General features: G+C 49.5%; 1 protein-coding gene across 1 annotated transcript in view; it reads right to left on the bottom strand.

Annotated features, from left to right (window-relative positions):
* Positions 1-652: 652 nt before the first annotated feature.
* The window catches only part of TOX2 (TOX high mobility group box family member 2), a 150,554-nt gene continuing 132,606 nt past the window's right edge, over positions 653-18,600 (bottom strand). Inside the window, exons 6-9 of the mRNA XM_066198853.1 lie at positions 11,798-11,878; positions 9,615-10,022; positions 8,209-8,339; positions 653-1,888 (exon numbers count right to left, since the gene is read on the bottom strand). Of these exons, the coding sequence (XP_066054950.1) occupies positions 1,852-1,888; positions 8,209-8,339; positions 9,615-10,022; positions 11,798-11,878 (657 nt within the window). The 3' untranslated portion in view covers positions 653-1,851. The remainder of the gene's footprint in view (positions 1,889-8,208; positions 8,340-9,614; positions 10,023-11,797; positions 11,879-18,600) is intronic.

The following is an 18,600-nucleotide window of genomic DNA, read 5'->3' as shown; positions in this document are numbered from 1 at the left end:
GGCCCTTTGAGAGCAGCACAGGCAGCCCTGCAGGAACATGGGGAGGTGGCCAGAAAGTTGTTAAAGATGTGGTTATTGCTTTGGGCAAGGTCACCTTCCAGTGGCTCCCTGCACTGCTGTCCCACAAACCTTCTCAGCAGAGGCCTCCAAAGGGCTCCAAACTGTCACAGTGACCCAAAGGTGACAGAGCTGGGGCTGCCCGCTGGGCTGCAGGGGGATGGACATCTTGGGTGGCACCTTCCTTCAGGGAACACAAACCACAGGCCCCTGATGGCACCAAAACCCCCAGTGATGATCCCTTCCAGCCCTTCTTCCAGGGCTGGAAAACCTCCTCCCTGCAATTTCAGAGCCTCAAGGCCACTTACCTGCCACACATACCAAGAATTAACATTTCAGAAACTCTCCCTGGAGGAAATCCTATCTCCTCACCGTGATAACTCCAGGGAAGTTTTCATAATGTTCCATTTCCTCCCCTTATTTAAATAATTGCATATTTGTTATGAAATGAATTACTTTGATATTGCAGAGTGAGGACAGGGTGGGGCAGGTGAGAATGTGATGGGAGAGGAGAGAGGGTTGGAAAGCTGAGGAGGACACGGCAGAGGCCACTTCCAGGGTGTCCCCCAGAAAAAAGGAGAGACTGCTTCAGCTCTACTTTTCAAACATTTTATTATAAAGAAAGGTAAGATAAGCATTGTGAACCGAATGTGCCAGGTGCTGCCAAAGCAGCGCCCTCAAACAAAATAAAAAATAAAAAAAAAACCCCAAAAATGCACCTTATGAGAAACTGTAATTATGCTCTCTAATTTTTCATAAATAGACAAAAATCATTGTCAGCAATTTTTAAATAGATGGACATATGGCCGGAAAAAAATAATAATGCCATACAACATGGATATAAATTGTCCATTTCTTGCTGTACAAATAATAGAAACAAGTTTGGCAGGCTTTTTTTTGTTGTTTTTTATACACATCTCCCTTCTATGTATAACTAAAAAATGTGCTACAATTAATATAAAATGCTTTTACTATAAAGTAAACTACTAATTTCTTTCACAAAAAAATCTTAAAGATGTCTTTAGCACAGCTCTAAAACACTTAGTAAACTACTTACAACTATCCAACAAATTATAGTTTCATGATCTCTTTCACATTTGTCCTCTCGTAGTTTGCCTTCTGCTCTCTCCCCCACCTACCTAGCAATAGTTTTTATTTATTTTTGTTTTTTTGTTTTTTTTTTTTTCACCAGACGGTCCAAGGCCTTTGCATGTACAATATTCACACAAACTTCACATTTTGTTGCACAAAGTTTAGTGCTGTTAGCAAGTCAAAAGAGTGCATCCTCCTACTGAGCTGGCCTAATGCTGCAGGACACCAGACCTGGGTTTATGCTGCATCTAAAAGCAGTTTACTAGGAAAATAGTCTGTAGCTAAGCTGATGGCAAGCAGAAAAACGGTGTCCTTAGTTTAACTTCATTAATTTTTTTTGTTGGTTTTGCGCTTATTTTATTATTTTTATTTGAATTTTCTCTCTTTATGTTTTTTTTTTGTTCTTTGCGATTTACGAGGTGGGGTGTTTTTTTTGTTTGTTTGTTTGGGTTTTTTTTTTGGGTGGGGCTTCCACGGAAACTAGACTTTTTATTTTATTTTATTATTTTTTTTTTTTTTAGAGTTCAAAACAGAAAGGATAAAAAAGAAACAACTGCTCTTAGAGCCTGGAAACGAAGGCAGCGCCGAGGCGCGGTGGCCACCGTCCCGCCCGTCAGACCTGCTCGTGCCTCCCCGCGGGCTGCAGGATTGACCCTCTCAAGTGTCCTTCGAATGAGCCTCGTCCCAAAGGGGTGCTGAGCCTTAGGTGAGGTAGAGTGCCTTGTCCCTTGGCAGCATGCTGTAGGAGAAAGCAGAGACACGGCGTCAGGCAGCAGGGAAGAGGCTGGGGAGGAGCTGGCACGCGGTTCGCGGCTTTTAGGGTGGTGCCGTTTTGGGTTTTTACCTTTTTTTCTTTTATATTGATGCCTTGAGTTTTACCTTTCGTATTTTCCAGATCCTGCACTGCATTAGTGCGTAACTCTGAACTCCATACAGGCTGGAATACCATTTAGGTTCTCTTCACATTTTGGTCAGACAAAACAATCCTTCCAGGCCTGAGAACCTGGACATCCTCTGCCTTAAGCCCCGAAAAGTATACTCAAAAGTGAATCAGGGAGGAGCAAACTGGGGGAATGTGACTTCATTACCTGAAGCTGTAACTGGACAATTAACCCCTGATATGCAATTATACCAAACTTATATCTGTCTGAGAAACTCGTGACCATTGTCCATCTTGGGCGTAGCCTCTGCCAGGCTGTTGCACTGCCCAAGGTGTGTCTATTAAAGGCTTTGAATAAATACCCACTTTATTCTTTTAACTCTGTCTGGCCTTTGTTCTAGGTAGCCACTCCAAGGCATCAATATGTGTTCTGTATTCTTTACACATATATTTGTAACCTACTGTATTAGTGGCTGGTTTTTCCCAGTAGTTTTCCATGCCCTTTCCCTGGGCAGAAAGACAAAACACATTCCAAAGCCCCTGCCCCATCTTGGCTCTCCCTGGCAACCAAGGTGGAAAAACAGCTCTTCAGACACACTTTCATCAACAAAGTACCAGTCCCATGTGAGGGGGGTAAGACTTAGAAGGGGATTGACCTGGGGTGGGGGGAATTGCATCACCACCTGTGCTGCTAATTGGTGCTTTTTGTCAATCATGCTAATTTACCAAACTTATAAACTGCCTGCATCCCCGTGGGGGGTGAGCTTTTGTGGACATTTTTCCATAACTGCCCTTGAAGGCCTCCAATAAAGACCAGCTTTCATATTACCTCCCATACTCATATTATCTCAAAAGTGAGTGTTGTTTCATTTCTGGGTTGAAAAAGGCATCAAGGGCATGAAACACAGGGTGGGCTGCACACAGAGGGACCACAGCAGGATCATTTAGGTTGGAAAAGCCCTCTAAGATCAGGTCAAACCCTTCTCCCAGCAATGCCAAAGCATGTCCCCAAGTGTCACATCCTCGTGGCTTTCAAAGCCTCCCAGGGGTGGTGTCTCCACTACTGCCCAGGGCAGCTCTTCCAATGCTTGGCCACTCTTTCCCTGCAGAATTTTTTTCCAAATATCCAATCTAAACCTCCTCTGGTGCAACCTGAGGCTGTTTCATCTTGTCCTGTCCCTTGCCACCAGGGAGAACAGCCCACCCCCACCTGGCTACACCCTCTTTCAGGGGGTAGCCCTGACCTAACCCTAGCCCTAGGGGGTAACCCTACCTCTAACCCTAAATTTCAGGCTGTAGTTGTAGAGAGTGAGGAGGTCCCCCTAAGAGTAAGAGTTGGGTGCAATTTTATTTCTTCCTGAATTTCATCTGTAAGGGCTTCAACATCAGTTTCTTCCTCTGGCTTGGTGGGGCTGCAGGGCAGGGCCAGCTCTGGGTGTCCCTGCAGGTCCCACCAGCAGGATGTTGGAATGCTCTGCCTGCGGTCAGCCCCACCATCCCCTGCTTCACCTCACCTCAGGCTGAGCCATGGAGGTTCAGAGAGTGAATTTTGGATCAAAAGTGCTCCTTCTGACACTACATCAGGAGAGCCCAAAGAGGGAACCCAGACACTTTTATTTCGGGAGTAGGGAGAGAAGTGGCTGAAGTCCCTCTCCCCTGGCTGTTGATCTGTGAAGGTTTTGCTCTGAGATCCAGGACTTTCAGTGGGGTTTATCACCTGCACACACATGATGGAAACATCACCAGCTCCATAAAGACATTTCGGCCTTAAAAAGTGGTGAAGAACGTTAAAAGCCTTGGGAGGTTCTGGTGTGGGTGTGTTTGTGAGTGGAATAAGAGGGAAGGGGCAGAGAGCAAGGCAGGGCTGTTGTTGATAGAGCTGTCTTCTGACAGAGCCAAGAGCCCACCCTCTGCTAATCTCCACATTTTATAATCTGCATTTAAAATGCAGAGTCTTCCCTCCTGCACTCAGAAAAGATTTAATGCCACTGAGCAGCAGCGAGGTATTCCAGTCCTAAAACTTCATTAATTTTACACAACGTGCTACAGAACATTTCCCAGTTCATTACGAAGTATTACCATAAATAATTGAATCCAAACTAAGTGCAGTTGTGATGGGTTATCTTTGCCTTTTTATAGTGTTTGCTCATTTAGCTCCTGATTTGGAAAATTCCCCGCTTTGGAGAGGATCACTACACTGTTGGAAGGAATTAGGGAGGTTATAAATGTCTGGATCTAGTGGCTGCACATGTTTTTTTGTGCCTGGACAAGGTTTAATGGACACTGTCTCATCTTTTAGCCTAAAGGAGAGTGGGAAGAGGGGGGAAAAATTGCTGAAGGATGACAGCCAAAAAGAACCTAATCCATGCCTTGCAAATGAGAGGAAGGACACAGAAAGATGAACCCAGTTCAGTGTTATCCCAAAAATACCTCAGTGCGAGGGGACAAAGGTAAATCATAGAATGTTTTAGGATGGAAAGAACACAAGCCCTGAAGAAGGTGTGAAGAGAGTTGTGATCAGAAAACAAGGTAGAAAAAACAAGGGGGGTGCTTTGGGGAGTTAAAATTGAATTAGGGATTAAGAAAGATTTGCATGTGACTGTAAAGCAGGCTGCACCTCCAGTGGAGGTGAGGCAGCTCCCCTGGAGAAAGTCACTGTGAAACAGAGGAATTCAGTGCCTGGCAAAGAGCAAGTGCCAGAATCAGGCTGTCAGGTGACGGAGACAGGGGACTAGGAAAGGAGTTTGTGATGTGGTGGCAAAAAAGCACTCAAATTGTGTGCTGCAGTCGCTTGTGGGAAGCGACAGTCAAACACCAAGCAGGAGCTGAGAAATGCTCCCCGTGTCTTTGCTCAGAATCTAGGACAGCTTGGGCTTCAGCCCAGAAAGAGCCAGGAAAATTGGATGGAAGTCAGTAAGCAAAAAGTCATTAAGAACAGGGAGAGCAGGAGGTAAGAAACATTTAAAACTCTCTCCAGCATGGCTGAGTTGTGAATTAAGGAGTGTCTGCTTGCAGGATCCCAGAATTTGCAGGGCATGAGGGAAGAAGTGTCATTTGATGGCATTTTAACTAGCAAGGATAGGCTGGGAACCAAAAATCCCTACAGCAGTTCCCTTATTAGATAGAGAAGGACAGAGAGAAAGACAACCTTGTCAGTTTTTCAGCAGTTATCTGGATGACAAACACAAAAGAAAACGAGGCTTGGGAGGTTTCACCCCAGCTAACCCAGTGCCAACAGATGTTGGAAACTAAAGAAACATCAAGGTTAGACATGAAATAAAATTCATAACCCAACAGGGCAGTCTGTGTGCTGGGGAGGCTGGGACAATCCTCTCTTCCAGGAATCTGGGACTCTACAGCTGAGTCACCTCCCATCAAGGAATAATCCCTTCTCTTTCCAGCCTCATTTTGCTCCTCACAGTGCTGCTTTAATTGCAATTAAGCTGAATGCACTTCTGAGGTTGAAATGGGCCATTACAGGGTCCAGAGACTTCCCAAATAAACCTAGAGCAGCACTGAGGAGCCAGACTCGTGGAGACATCCCTTCATCACCGCTGTGCCCAAGATGTGTTGAGGGCTGGACCCACCCAGCTAATGACAAGGTGCTCTGGAGGAACCCAGTGACAACTTTGGATGCCACTTGGAAATCCATACAAAGTGCATTGCAGAAAGGAGAAGAGTCAGGAGGATCATGGAATCCTGGAGTGTTTGGGTGGGAATGGGCCTTCAAGCTCATCCTGTACCCCGTGGGCACTTTCCAGGCTGCTCCAAGCCCTGTCCAACCTGGCCTGGGACACTTTCAGGGATCCAGGGGCAGCCACAGCTTCTCTGGGCACCTTGTGTCAGGGCCTCCCCACCCTCACAAGGAACAATTCCTTCCCAATATCCCCCTCTGCCAGTGGGAATCCATTCCCCCTTGTCCCACCATTCCTTGCCCTGGATGAGGAGATCCAGATCATCTCCTTTCTTGGCTTGTGAGCAACCTTGAGGCACAGGGAGCTGCAGCCCTACAGATGTCTGGGAACGCTCCAGGTGATGCAGAGGGGACACTGAGGCTGCAGATCGCAGTGCAGCAGAAGCAGGAGGTGAGGGCACTGCTGGCACACCAGGCTTTACAATAAATGAGAACAATCCAGCTTTTGGCTGCCAGCAGGTCCTGTGCCTGTAGTCACAGGAGATGGCTCCTTCCTGTCCTTCCTCAGCAGACACTGATATTTTTCAGTGCACTAAGCACTTTCTGCAGGACTGATCTCTATCCATCTGAGTTCCTTGCTACAATCTACTCTAATAATTATCTGGAGGTCTCTGCATAATCTGTCTGGGTTTAGAATGACTTTTTTTTTCTCCAGGAAGCTGTGATAAACCCATGAAATTTGATATTTCTGCTGTGACAAAGGCATGAAATGCATGAGCTTTGATCATGAATTGCATGGGCCCTCTGCTTACAGTGTGGCACTCCAGCAAGATGTCACAGAGCTTGTTTTAGCAACACAGAACTCAGCCCCCACTGCTATGGGAACATTTCACCTGTTTCTGGAGTGTCCTGGGATTTCTGCATGGGACCCAGGCAGTGGGATTTGCAGAGGGAATCAAATGCTTTCCCAGCTGATCCCTTAAGAAGTGATGCTTATTTCTAGAGGAGCTCATTCCTGGGATCTGCCCAACCCCTCTGGAAATTGGGATCCATGTGCCACAACCCCCCAGGCACCTGTAACATTTTGCCCACCACATGTGAAGTGACTTTTACAACCAGGTCCTGATCATGTTCCTTCTTTCAGGCTGTCTGCAGAGACTTCAGGAAGGAGCATGCAAAGGTCAGACCTATCCATGTCCCTGAGCCCCCTCGGGCAGGCAGACAGCAGGGATATTCTAATGGATCAGGCAGTTATTTATTTCCCTGGAAGAAATAAATGTCTGCACAGCCTGTGCCCAGCCCAGCAGTTGTAAGTGCTCTGCTGGCACAGACAGGAGCCGTGCTCTGAAAAGCCTGGGAGCTGGTTATTGTTTCTGGTGAAAGCACCATGTTCCAGCACTTGAAGGAAATCAATACTCCGACCATATCCAGCCTCCTCCCCAACCTGGTCCCACAGAGAACCCTGGGAATGTTCTACAGAGCACCGCAGATTCTCCAGACTATCAGAGCTGAGCCAAGAGCAGTGGGTGAGGCAGAGGTTGGAAATGGCTCCAACACACTCCCTGCTCCCCAGCTTTAAGTCTACCCTGATATTGCTCATTTTTGGGGGATTCAAGCAGCATTAAAGGGACCTTCATGCTGGCACATTCATGCCAGAGCTTGTAGAGGGTAAGGGGAAGATCTGTGCAGATGTCAGTGGGGTTTCCTGCATGGTGCAGGGGGATGGAGCACTGCGTGGATATTGGGAGAACTGAGGGTTTGTACACTAACCCCAGGAATGGGAAAGGGTCCTGCTGGTAGGGACAATTATGGGAGGCTGTGGCCTCAGTGATAAGAGCAATTGCCTTAGGAATGGAAGAACTTTGCTTATCACAGAATCACAGAACGGTCTGGGTTGGAAGGGAACTTAAAGCCCATCTCAATCCACCCCCTGCCATGGGCAGGGACACCTTCCACTGTCCCAGGCTGCTCCAAGGCACATCCAACCTGGCCTTGGACACTTCCAGAGATCCAGGGGTAGCCACAGCTGCTCTGGGCACCCTATGGCAGGACCTGCCCACCCTCACAGGGAAGAATTTCGTCCTCACATCTAATCTACATGTCTTCTCTTTCAGTTTAAAGCCACTCCCCCCTTGTCCTATCACTACCTGCCTTTACAATTAGTTGTTCTCCAACTTTTTAATAAGACTCTTTAAGTACTGGAAGGCCACACTGAGGCCTGGCCTTATGGACATGGCTGCTTTCAAACTTCCAGGAACTCTGCTGGGGGGCTGCTCTAGAAAGAAATGTGTCTAACCCTTCCATGGAATGAAAATTAATAAAAAAAAAGAAAAGAAAAAAGAAATCTTTTCCTGTCCAATGAAGAATTTATCCATGACTTTTAAGCTCCCTGCTTCCATAGCATCACTTCAGTGAGCCTGCAGAGATGAGGGAGCCTTGAGCTCCCCTGAGCACAACTGGCTGTACATTTTAGGGCAGGCACTGAGCAGCTGGTCACTGTCCCAGCCCAGATGTGCACTGGCAGTGAGCTGTTCTGTCTACTGGCCTGCAGTGGTTGACCCCACACTCCCTGCTGGGGTAGTCGTTGTCCCACTCAGTGCTTCCTGCAGGGTTTGATGCGCCGGGCGAACGGGGTCCAACACTGTTCTGAAACTCAGACGACATATGGGAGAAGTCCTGTGGGGTGGAGAGGAAAAGGAGGGTTACAGGAGCACGCAGAGCAGGAGAACTGCAGATTTAATAATAGTGCATAATCACATTTACAGGCTTTGTCCACAAAAGCTGTCAGTTCAGAGCACTGGAGGAGCCCCAGGGACTGAGGGGACTCCAAGCCCAGACCATGGTGTCAATGCAGCATTTGACATCCCTTTTCCCCGCTCCTTTTGTCAGGACCTGCCTCCTCGGGGGTGGGAATGGCTGTGGGGGGCACGGAACCACAAAAGCCTTTGGGGTTTTTGCAGTCTGGCCACCAAAGTCAGGGTCCAGTGCAGCTCAACTCATGTGCAGGGCTGAGTTCCCCATCCCAGGGTTCAGGAACAAGGGACAGCCACACAAGCAACACTGTCCCCCCGGGCTGCCACCACTGGCAATTCAGCAGTGTGTCCCCCCGAGCCTCCTTCTCTCCAGGCTGAGCCCCTTCCCCAGCTCCCTCAGGAATTCTGCAGCCTCTTCTCCAGCTCCTTTAGGAATTCTCCAGCCTGTTTCCCAGCTCCCTCGGGAACTCCACAGCCCCTTTCCCATCTCCCTCAGGAATTCCCCAGCCCCTTTCCCATCTCCTTTAGGAATTCCACAGCCCCTTCCCCAGCTCCCCCAGGAATTCCCCAGCCCTTCCCCAGCTCCCTTAGGAATTCTGCAGCCTCTTCTCCAGCTCCTTTAGGAATTCTCCAGCCCCTTTCCCAGCTCCCTCGGGAATTCCACAGCCCCTTCCCCAGCTCCCTCAGGAATTCTGCAGCCTCTTCTCCAGCTCCTTTAGGAATTCTCCAGCCCCATCCCCAGCTCCCACAGGAATTCTCCAGCCCCTTTCCCAGCTCCCTCAGGAATTCTCCAGCCCCTTTCCCATCTCCTTTAGGAATTCCACAGCCCCTTCCCCAGCTCTCTCAGGAATTCTGCAGCCTCTTCTCCAACTCCTTTAGGAATTCTCCAGCCCCTTTCCCAGCTCCCTCAGGAATTCCCCAGCCCCTTCCCCAGCTCCTTTAGGAATTCTGCAGCCTCTTCTCCAGCTCCTTTAGGAATTCTCCAGCCTCTTTCCCAGCTCCCTCGGGAACTCCACAGCCCCTTTCCCAGCTCCCCCAGGAATTCCCCAGCCCCTTCCCCATCTCCCCCAGGAATTCCCCAGCCCCTCCCCAGCTCCCCCAGGAATTCCCCAGCCCCCTCAGCCGCCCGTGGGCCTCCATCCCCTCCTGCGGGCAGCCTCCCCGGGCCAGCCCCAGCGGCCCAAGGCGCGGCACTGACCTGCTGTCCGGGCGGCGAGGCGCTGATGGCGGGCTGTACCTGTAGTGCCATGGGCGGGGACAGGAGCGGCTGCTGCGGGACCTGCTGCATGCCGAGGGGCTGGGGCAGGAGCGAGCTCTGCGGGTGGTGCAAGGACAGCTGCTGGTGGAGCGGGGGGCTGATCTGGAAGGAGGGCGGCGGCGAGGCACTGATGCTGGGCAGCAGGGGCTTGGCGGGCAGGGTCCGGGACAGCCCGGCGTGCGGGTGGCCGCGGTAGCTCTGCAGCTCCGACGGCGACAGGAAGGAGCCCAGGCCGGGGTAGGGAGAGGAGGCCTGAGGGGGCATGGGGTACATGGGCTGCTTGGGGGGGATCATCTTGGAAGGGGGGTTGCTCTGGGTGCTCTTCGTCTCGCCCTGGTCGGCAGAGCTCTGCGGGGAAACAGAGCGGGAGGTGGTGAGGAAGGAAAAGAGGAAACGTCGATGTGCATCCCGAGATATCCGTCTGTGCGGCTGGGCTCCCCATGGATGCTGCACCTCTCCCAGGTGAAGTCCCAGCCCCGCGGCAGCTGGGCGGCCACAGGCTGGGTGCGGCATCCATGTCTGGAAAACTAAAGCCCAGTAACTCAGCCGTGCCTTTGGCAGAGCCTGGAGCATCCGGGGGAGCGAACCAGTGCAGAGGCAAAGTGCCCAGCAGCAGCTCACTGCTTTGGGTGGGTGACAAACCCTCCTGCTTCCAACAGAGAACAAATGGGTCCGCAAACCCTCTGCTTTCCCCACCCTGTGCATTCCTGCAGCCCCGGTGGGTCTTCAATGCACGGGACAATCGTGGCATCATTGTGGCAGGGAGGAGAGAAGGACGGGGGAAATCTCCTGGGTTGGACAGTGATGGTTTTGTCCTCTGAGGGGTCCTGTAAAGATACTCCTGATCCTTTCTCACCCGGGAGCCAGGACCACGCTGTGGTGTGGTCAAAACAGTTGCTTTGCTCACAAGTTTTGTAGAAGAGCAATTGGAAAAAACCAAAGCCATAGAGCACGTGCCTCCATGACTTCCATGCCTTCCACGGCTCCTGCCCCACACTGCCGAGAGGCACGTTCTCAAGACAAGACCCTCAGAGGCTTCCAGAGGAACCAACAAGACTTTTAAATCCTCAACAAGTCCTTCCCATTCCCTTTTTCTGTCCTTGCTGCTGTTCTGTTGAGAAGTTGGCAGCTACCTGTCTGCACAGGGGCTCTGAGCCTTTCCAGCTCACCATCACCACACGGATCCTACAGAAGAGGGGTGATTTGGGAGATCACATTATTTCCAAGGCAGCTGAATGTGATGATCAGGCTCTGAGGATGTGGTGTAGTACCAAGGAGAAGCTTTGAAGGGCAGCTACCCAAGGGCAGCATTATCCCTGAGCCAGGAGGATTTTGAGCTCCACAGGAGCCACCCCAAATTCCCAGGCAGGGAATGGCTGTGTCCCCTCTCTGGAGGTGTGGAGGAGGGCAAGCTGCGAGATCCCTTGGGAGGGACATCCAAATCTAGGACACTGGGCCCATCATTGCTCCCCAGTGTGGTCTTGCAGCACTGGGAGTCCCTGTCTGAGCTTGAAATGCCCTGAAATTTCCCTGTTAGGCACTGGAATGGGCTCTCTGCGTTTGGCCTGGCTGCAGTGTGGTAAGCACCCATGTGCTCACATCTCATCAACCCACAGTTATGGGTCTTACTCCATAAAACTCCCTAAAACTCCCTAAAAATCTGGTCTAGGCTGAGCATGCACAGGAGAAGCAACACCTGGGCTCCTGAGCAGGTGAGACAGCCCAAGTGCAGCAGGATGCTTGTATCAGTGAGCCCAGTACTGGGTGTCACCTTCCCCTGGTGTCACCTTGTCTTCCTGACCCCTTTGCTGCACTCACATCCCGAAAGCTGGCAAGGAGCAGTGGGGACAGGCAGCAGGGACCCCTTCACCCCACACAGGGACACTGATGAAACCTCCCCTGCTGCTGAGCCCATCCCAAGTGGGGCCTCACTGCAGGGTGCTAAGGGCAGATGACAGCCCAGCTCCTGCCCTAACCGTGCCGCAGAGCCCCTCTTTCAGCCCCTTGGGAAGGTGCTAATGCTGGTTTCAGTTCTGATATCACAATCACACAGCATTTCTGATAAGTTTGCTCCTCCCTGGAGGCTCCTGTGAGTTGTAACCCGTCCGTGAGTGTGGCTGTACCTTGGAGACGAGGCTGGCCCGGTACGCGGCCAGGGCTTTCAGGTACTCCTTCTTGGCAGCTTCTGTTTTCCTCTTGTAAGCCTGGAAGGACCAAGGGATGGAGAATCATTAATAAAGGGAACAGGGGGGGCTGCTGGGCTTGGCTGCACCCCACCTGCTCAGTGGGAACTCCCTTCAGTGGGGCTGTGTGCATGGAAAACTCAGTTCTGCTGCAGAGGAATTTGTGCCAAACCAAGAAAATGAAGCCCCTGGACTGGACCATGCTGGGATTTTTGGAGATATCTCTGGTCAGTGTGGTCTGTGTGTTTAGACAGGTCTCTATAAGAGACACAGTCTGATTTTAGAGGGTGAACACAGTGAAGTCCCTTCCCAACAGGAGGCAGAGTAAAGAGCAATCCAGGCTCTTGGAAGAGCAAGACAAAAGCCAAAATCCTCAAATGACAGGACTGTCTTTAAAATCCCTTCCAACTCAAGCCATTCTATCATTCCGTGATGATGACCAGCTTAAAAAACATGTGAGACAGTCAGAATCCCTAAACTATCCATTTGTTTTCTTGAATTTCCTGATATTAATTCTTTAGAGCTCAAAACTCCAGCTCTTCCCTGCAGTCTGGACAACTGGGAACTGCTTTCTCATCTTAAAAAAGCTGAGATTTTTTGCCTCATCCTATGACTTGGTGAGCTGGAGCTTGCAGGGAAGCAGCAAGTACCAGGAGAGTTTGCTTCCACTGAGGAAAAAAAAAAAAGTGGAGCTTTGCAAGGTGAATTATGGTTTATTTTTCCATCTTTCCTCATAATGAGAGGTGCCTCTTGATCATGTCAGTGCTGGTCCCCTTCCTGCCTGGATCCTGGTCCTCCACATGGAGGTAAAGACCTTCAATAAATAATGGTGTGATCCAACCTGTCCCCAGCAGTGGGAACCCTGCAGGGTCACACACATCAAACTGAGTAAGGGAGAGGAGTATTTTAAAATGGAATAAAAATCTCAGGATAAAGGCAGAAACTCCCAGGAAAAATACCCACCAACCCTCTTCTCCACTGGAAACCCAAAGCCTTCCTCAAGTGATGCATTGAAAGTTGATTTCAATTAGAACAGATTTGCATGTATTTAATTCAGCTTTAAAACTGAAAAGCAGAAGCCTTGTGGGTGCATTCTCTGTCCAGGATGATTTAGGTTAGATATTGGGAAAAATTTCTTCATGGAAAGGGTTGCCCAACCCTGGAACAGGTTGGCCAGGGAAGTGGTGGAGTCGTCATTCCTGGAGGTGTTTAAAAGACCCATGGATGTGGCACTGGGGATGTGGTGGCCATGGCAGTGCTGGGCTGACAGTTGGATAGGATGATCCTAAAGCTCTTTTCCATCCAAAACAATCCCATAGTTCCATGTAGCTCATTCCCCCTGCAAATTTCCATGGCCATGGCAGACTCCGTCCCAACCCTGACCTCTGAAGGGAGAGTAACCTTCCAGCAGTTGAACTGAATGTGGGTTTAAAATCAGTACAGATAAATCCTATTAAAAATGGATTGAAAGCCCTATTTTCATTGCTAAATCGCAGCAAGTCCTGTAATGAAACGTTTTGACTCGACACACTGGAGGTCTCAGATGGCAATTTTCTGAAATGGAGAATTTCCCTACGTTTGTCTTTGGCTTTATGGTATTCAGGAAATATTACATTTGCTCCATTCAGAACAAAATTACTTTTCAAAATGTCAGCCTGAAGAAGAGTTTGCCTGTGAAAAGTAACTATTTCTTCAAACAGTATCAGTTCCCTTAATAAAAGCTATTACCTTTCTCTACAATCTCCACATCTTTTATTATAGAATTGAAGAGTGGTTTGGGTTAGAAGGGACCTTAAAGCCCATCCAGTTCCATCCCCCTGCCATGGACAGGGACACCTTCCACTGGAGCAGGTTTGTGCCCATCACAGCTCCACAGAATTTATTGTGTTCAGCAGCAGAGCTGGTGGACGCTCCTAAATGTGGTACCTGATGCCCTCACAGCAATGAAATAGGGATTCCTGTATCTCAGGCCAGTGTTAAGAGTGGCCACAGCTGGATGCTGGTCTGTGGAGAACATATTTAATTATTTTTTTCTCTATAACAGCAAAATACAAGAGTGATTCTACCTTTTTTTATTTTTTTTTTGTCCTGGGATGGTGGGAAAACAAAGTATTCAGAGCTATGCAGAGACAAATTTAATTATTAGCAAGACTTGCCTGGAGAAAAACCTGCAATTTCTGGACAGTGAGAGGACAGGTAAATGAGACTTCCTAAACCTAAATGCAAATAAATAAATAACCAATAAAGTCTGTGCCCATCTTCATCCCCATCACTGGCTTTTCCTGCTAAACCATTTTTTACTGCCACTCTTCATCTGTTCTTGTGTCTTTTAGAGCACGTGGATCTCCCTCGTGCTGGGATGTGCTGCAGGGTGGGCTGTGGTGCAGCAGGGCTGGGAAGGGGCAGCCAGTGGCTCATTTGCTGCAGGGAGGGGGGATTGCCCCAGGCAGGAGCCCCTGTGCCCCTGGGCCAGCCCTGCCTCAAGCCTGGCCACCAGCAGGGCTGCAAGAAGGGTGATGGGGTGAGCTCAGGGATTGTGCTTTCCGGTGTTCCTCTGGTGAACTGGAAGTTCTGGAAGATTCCCAGTGGATTATCTGGGTTTTAATGATAGAATCCCAGAATGGTTTCGGTTGCAGGGATCATTTTGATCCATCCGTGCCATGGGCAGGGACACCTTCCACTGTCCCAGGCAGCTCCAATCCCATCCAACCTGGCCTTGGACACATCCAGGGGCAGCCACAGCTTCTCTGGGTGACCTGTGCCACCGCCCTTATTGTAAAGAACCATCCTAAGGCTCTCCTGTTGGGAATTTTGCAGTCCTGCCCTGGACCCACACAGGTCTCCATCAAGGACACTGAGCTGCCTGTCCCCAGGGAATCACCACGCTGACGTGGGATCTGAACAAAGCTCCCGACAAATCCTCTGTGTAAAGGCAGCTCTAGTGCAGCATTTATAACCTTTAAAATTTTAATTTAAACATTGACAAAACCACATTACTTTCTAATTAAATCCCACTTTCTCCCAGGGATTTTAATTTTGAAGTAATTTATCAGATTTAAGGATCCTCAAAACATTTTTGCATGTTTTTCTTCCTAACCTGCCATGCCCACTGATTTATTTTCTTTATTCATTAGCAGGAGGATTCATTAGTCATTGAGTGGGTGGGTGGGGTGGTGGTGGGGGGGAGGAAGTAAAAATGGTTAGTGATTATGAAAACAAAAAAATCAGAGCTGTAAGAAGCATATGTTGGGATCGTAATCCTGACACCTCTGTGTCTCAGCGAAGCAGCCAGTAATTGTACTGTAATGAAATGTTCTTGTTTGATAACAAGTTAATTAGAGAAGACAATTATTGCAAACCCCGCTGGCGCCCACGAGCGGCTCCGTGTGGCGCCGGCACTGAGTGACAGCCGGAGCTGTTCTCCCTCACCTCGGCATCCCAGCCCTCCTGCTCCAGCAGCAACGCTGCTCCCCAGGCCTGGGGAACGAGGGGAAGAGCTCCAACTCTCCCCCCAAAAAATCAAGGGGTGCACTGACCCCAAGTGGGAAGGTCTCTGCTGCAATCCCAGGTGGAGTTTGGGGTGTTTGGCTTCAAAAAAGAGGTAGAACATCAGGAGAGGAGAGATAGGAAGTTCAGGGAAGGTCTCCAGGAGGAAAGCTGTGAAGGAAGACGAAGAGGAGCCACCACGATGTAGCAAAGGAGGCACGGAGTGATCCTCTGCATGTAGGAAAAGAGGCGAAATAGGCTTAAATTGCACCAAGGGAAATGTTGGGTAGGCACTGGGAAGCCTTGAGAGCAGTAAGGATAATTAAGCACGGGAAGATATTGCCTGGGGAGATGTGTAATCTCCACCACTGAGGGTTTAAGAACAGATTAGGAACACATCCATCAGGAATGGCTTAAGTAGAGATGATCCTGACTTCAGGCATCAGTGCGGTCTGGTTGACCTCTTAAGTCCCTCCTTGCCCTTCTTTCTATGATTCCATGACTGTTTTTTTTTTTACTTCTTCCAAATGTGTAAATTTGGTTTTTATTCTGCTTGTTAATCTGCAGGGTTTTTCTTGTAACCATTATACACTTCCCTACAAGATGTGTCTTGAGATCCTCATAACTTATGGCTTATTCATAAGATGACTCAAAGCATGTCCTCCCAGCCACATTCACCCTTCTCTCCACACATCCTTACCACAGCCTCTGGGAAGGCAAATAGGAAACATGGACACATTATCCTTATTCCTTCCCAGCTCTTCCTTTCCTCCCTGCATCCTCCTCTATCCCCTTCTTGGGCAAGACTTATTCTGCCCCTCCCACCATTAAAACCAACTAACCCAAGCTGCACTTCCAGAATCAAACCTGTGGTCTGGATTGCAAGTCTTGAGGTCAACATCCCTGAGGGTACCTACAGGGAAGACCCTGGCTGTGGGAACTCTTTGCACGGTTTCAGGAGAGTTCCTGCTCTATCCTGGTGGAGACACGGTGCTGTGAAGCAATTCCTTTGGAACATGAATGGAAGAGCCTGTAATGAAGCAGGAATTGCCATTGGTTAAAGCATCCTGAGAGATTCCTGCTCTCCACTGCCTCGACTTCATGGGGTAGAAGTCATCCCTCCCTCCATGTGAGGGCACAAGAGTATTCCCAGGACAATCCAGTGAAGATTCCAAAGAGAAACACGAGGCTGACAAATCCAAACCCTAACCTCCAATGGAACCACACACCATTCACCTTCCAAACCTCTGATCTTGCTCTCCAAGAAGAAAAGTAGCACTCGTGGAGCTGCTGTCAATAGCAGATTTGACTCTTCATATTCTCCCCATCATTACCCTGCCCTCCACCAGACCTTCCCTGAAGCCTTGTTTGGGATTGGTGCTTTGATCCCTCTCTGTGCTTGGCTTTCCTCAATGCCCAGAAGATGCTGAAACCTCCTTCCAGGCCAGGGCAAACTGCCTGGACCCTTCCAGCCCCTCTCTGCCAGGGCTTTGGGGCTGCAGGAGGAAAGTGCATCCTGTTGTGGCTCCGGCACTGACAGCTCGGTACACAGCTGGAACTGGGCGGTTTGTAACGTGGCTCTTCCCATGGGGTCTCTCCCCTCTGGTGACTTTCCAGCTGCCCACGGCACCTCTGTCCCACTGCAGACACCTGCAGTGTCCTGTCAGCAGCTGATGGATCAGGTTCAGTGAGGAGATGGAGCTGATTAAATGGGTGATCTATTACTTTCTGCTGAGCAGGCAATTCTTCTGCTGGGTAATTTACCCCTGGAGTGTGACTTTATCCCTGGAGCTGTGTTGTTCTCCAGGCTGTGCATTTGTGTGGGAAAATCCCATTTGTATTTGGTCATGGAGTCACCCAGCATTCCTGAACTGGCCCTGGTGGAGCATGAGCAAGGACTCATCTCTGCTACCTTCGTGTCTCCAGGCTCAAAAACTCCACTGAAAATGCTGGGTTTGCCCAATCTCTGCTCATTTCAGATGGGAAGCGCTAGGTTAGCCTGGGGATCACCCAGCAGATTGCTCGGGAGCTCCTTGATTCCTCTGCTCTCAGTTCCTGGGGTCTATGGAAACACCTGCCCAGGGCTTTGGCTTTGTGGCTGGATTTGCTGACAAAAAGAAGCTGGTTCCAGAGACTCCTGCAATGGCCCCCTTGGCACTGATCTCTGTGGTCTCCATCATTGCTTGGCTCCAATCCAACCTCCTTTTCACCAAAACACTGCAGGGAACAGGGAGGTGCTCGGAGAGGGAAGAACAGAAATTGCCAGAGGAGAGTGAATCCCACCAGCGACTTCTCTGGAGAATCTCCAGGCTTATCACCCCCAGGAAATCCCCCTGAGGGAGGACAGTCAGTAGCGCTGGTGTCACCTGCTCTGGAGCAGATCTGGCCCATGGTGGCCCTGTAGAAACAGAGCTGTGGGTGGCACAGACTGGGACCGGGCTGTCTGTGCCGGGGCAAAATCCTCGCAGGGAATTAGCAGAGCTTGCTCCAATCTAGCATTCAAATTCTTCTAATTTCTATCAAATCAGGCAGCCCTTTTAAACCTTGCTGGGGAGCGCTGCTTGAGATCTGCTAATGGAAAAAACTCCCACCGAGGCACGGGATTCTGGAGCTGGGACCTGGAGCCGCGGGCGGATTCCTGTGACAGGTACCCCATTGGATGCTAATGGCTGAATTAGCATTTCACTCTGCAGCAAAGTCGAAGCTATCTCTACAGGAACAGCTGCTAAACTATTTGCAAAGTTCAAAGAGGATGTATTAATATTTTTTTTTTCTTTCCCCGAGTCACATTCTTCAGATTCCCGTGTAAGCTCCTTAGGAAGGGCCACGCCAGCTGTTGAAGAATGAAGATTACAACGTCCTGCTAACGCAGCGCTGGGGATATTTAAGGTATTGTTATTTATTCCTATTCTACAGCCACACTGGAAGGGGTTAAAATGGGGAAGAAAATGGTGCTTTGCTGAACAGGTGTCCTTGAGCAGCACCCAAGGACACAGAGATTGCTAATCCTGTATTCCACAGCATGATCAAATCACCAGGCAACAGATATAAATAAAAAAAGGCAGGAAATAAGGAAATTTAGATACAAGTGTGTCAGAGGGAAAATGAAGATTCATTGTGAAGGGGCTGGGAAGAGAAGAAGAAGGAACAAAATGACAAAGCCACAAATGATAAACCAGTAAGAACAAAAGAAAGGGGGGAGAAAAAAGCCTCTCTGTGAAATGCATGTCTGTGACAGCAGCAGCCAAATCAAAGAT

The sequence above is a fragment of the Chamaea fasciata genome, unplaced genomic scaffold (assembly GCF_029207755.1).
Source record: "Chamaea fasciata isolate MVZ Bird 193981 ecotype frontalis unplaced genomic scaffold, bChaFas1.0.hap1 SCAF_17, whole genome shotgun sequence".
NCBI classification, from domain to species: domain Eukaryota; kingdom Metazoa; phylum Chordata; class Aves; order Passeriformes; family Sylviidae; genus Chamaea; species Chamaea fasciata.
This window is presented reverse-complemented; position numbering and strand designations above follow the sequence as displayed.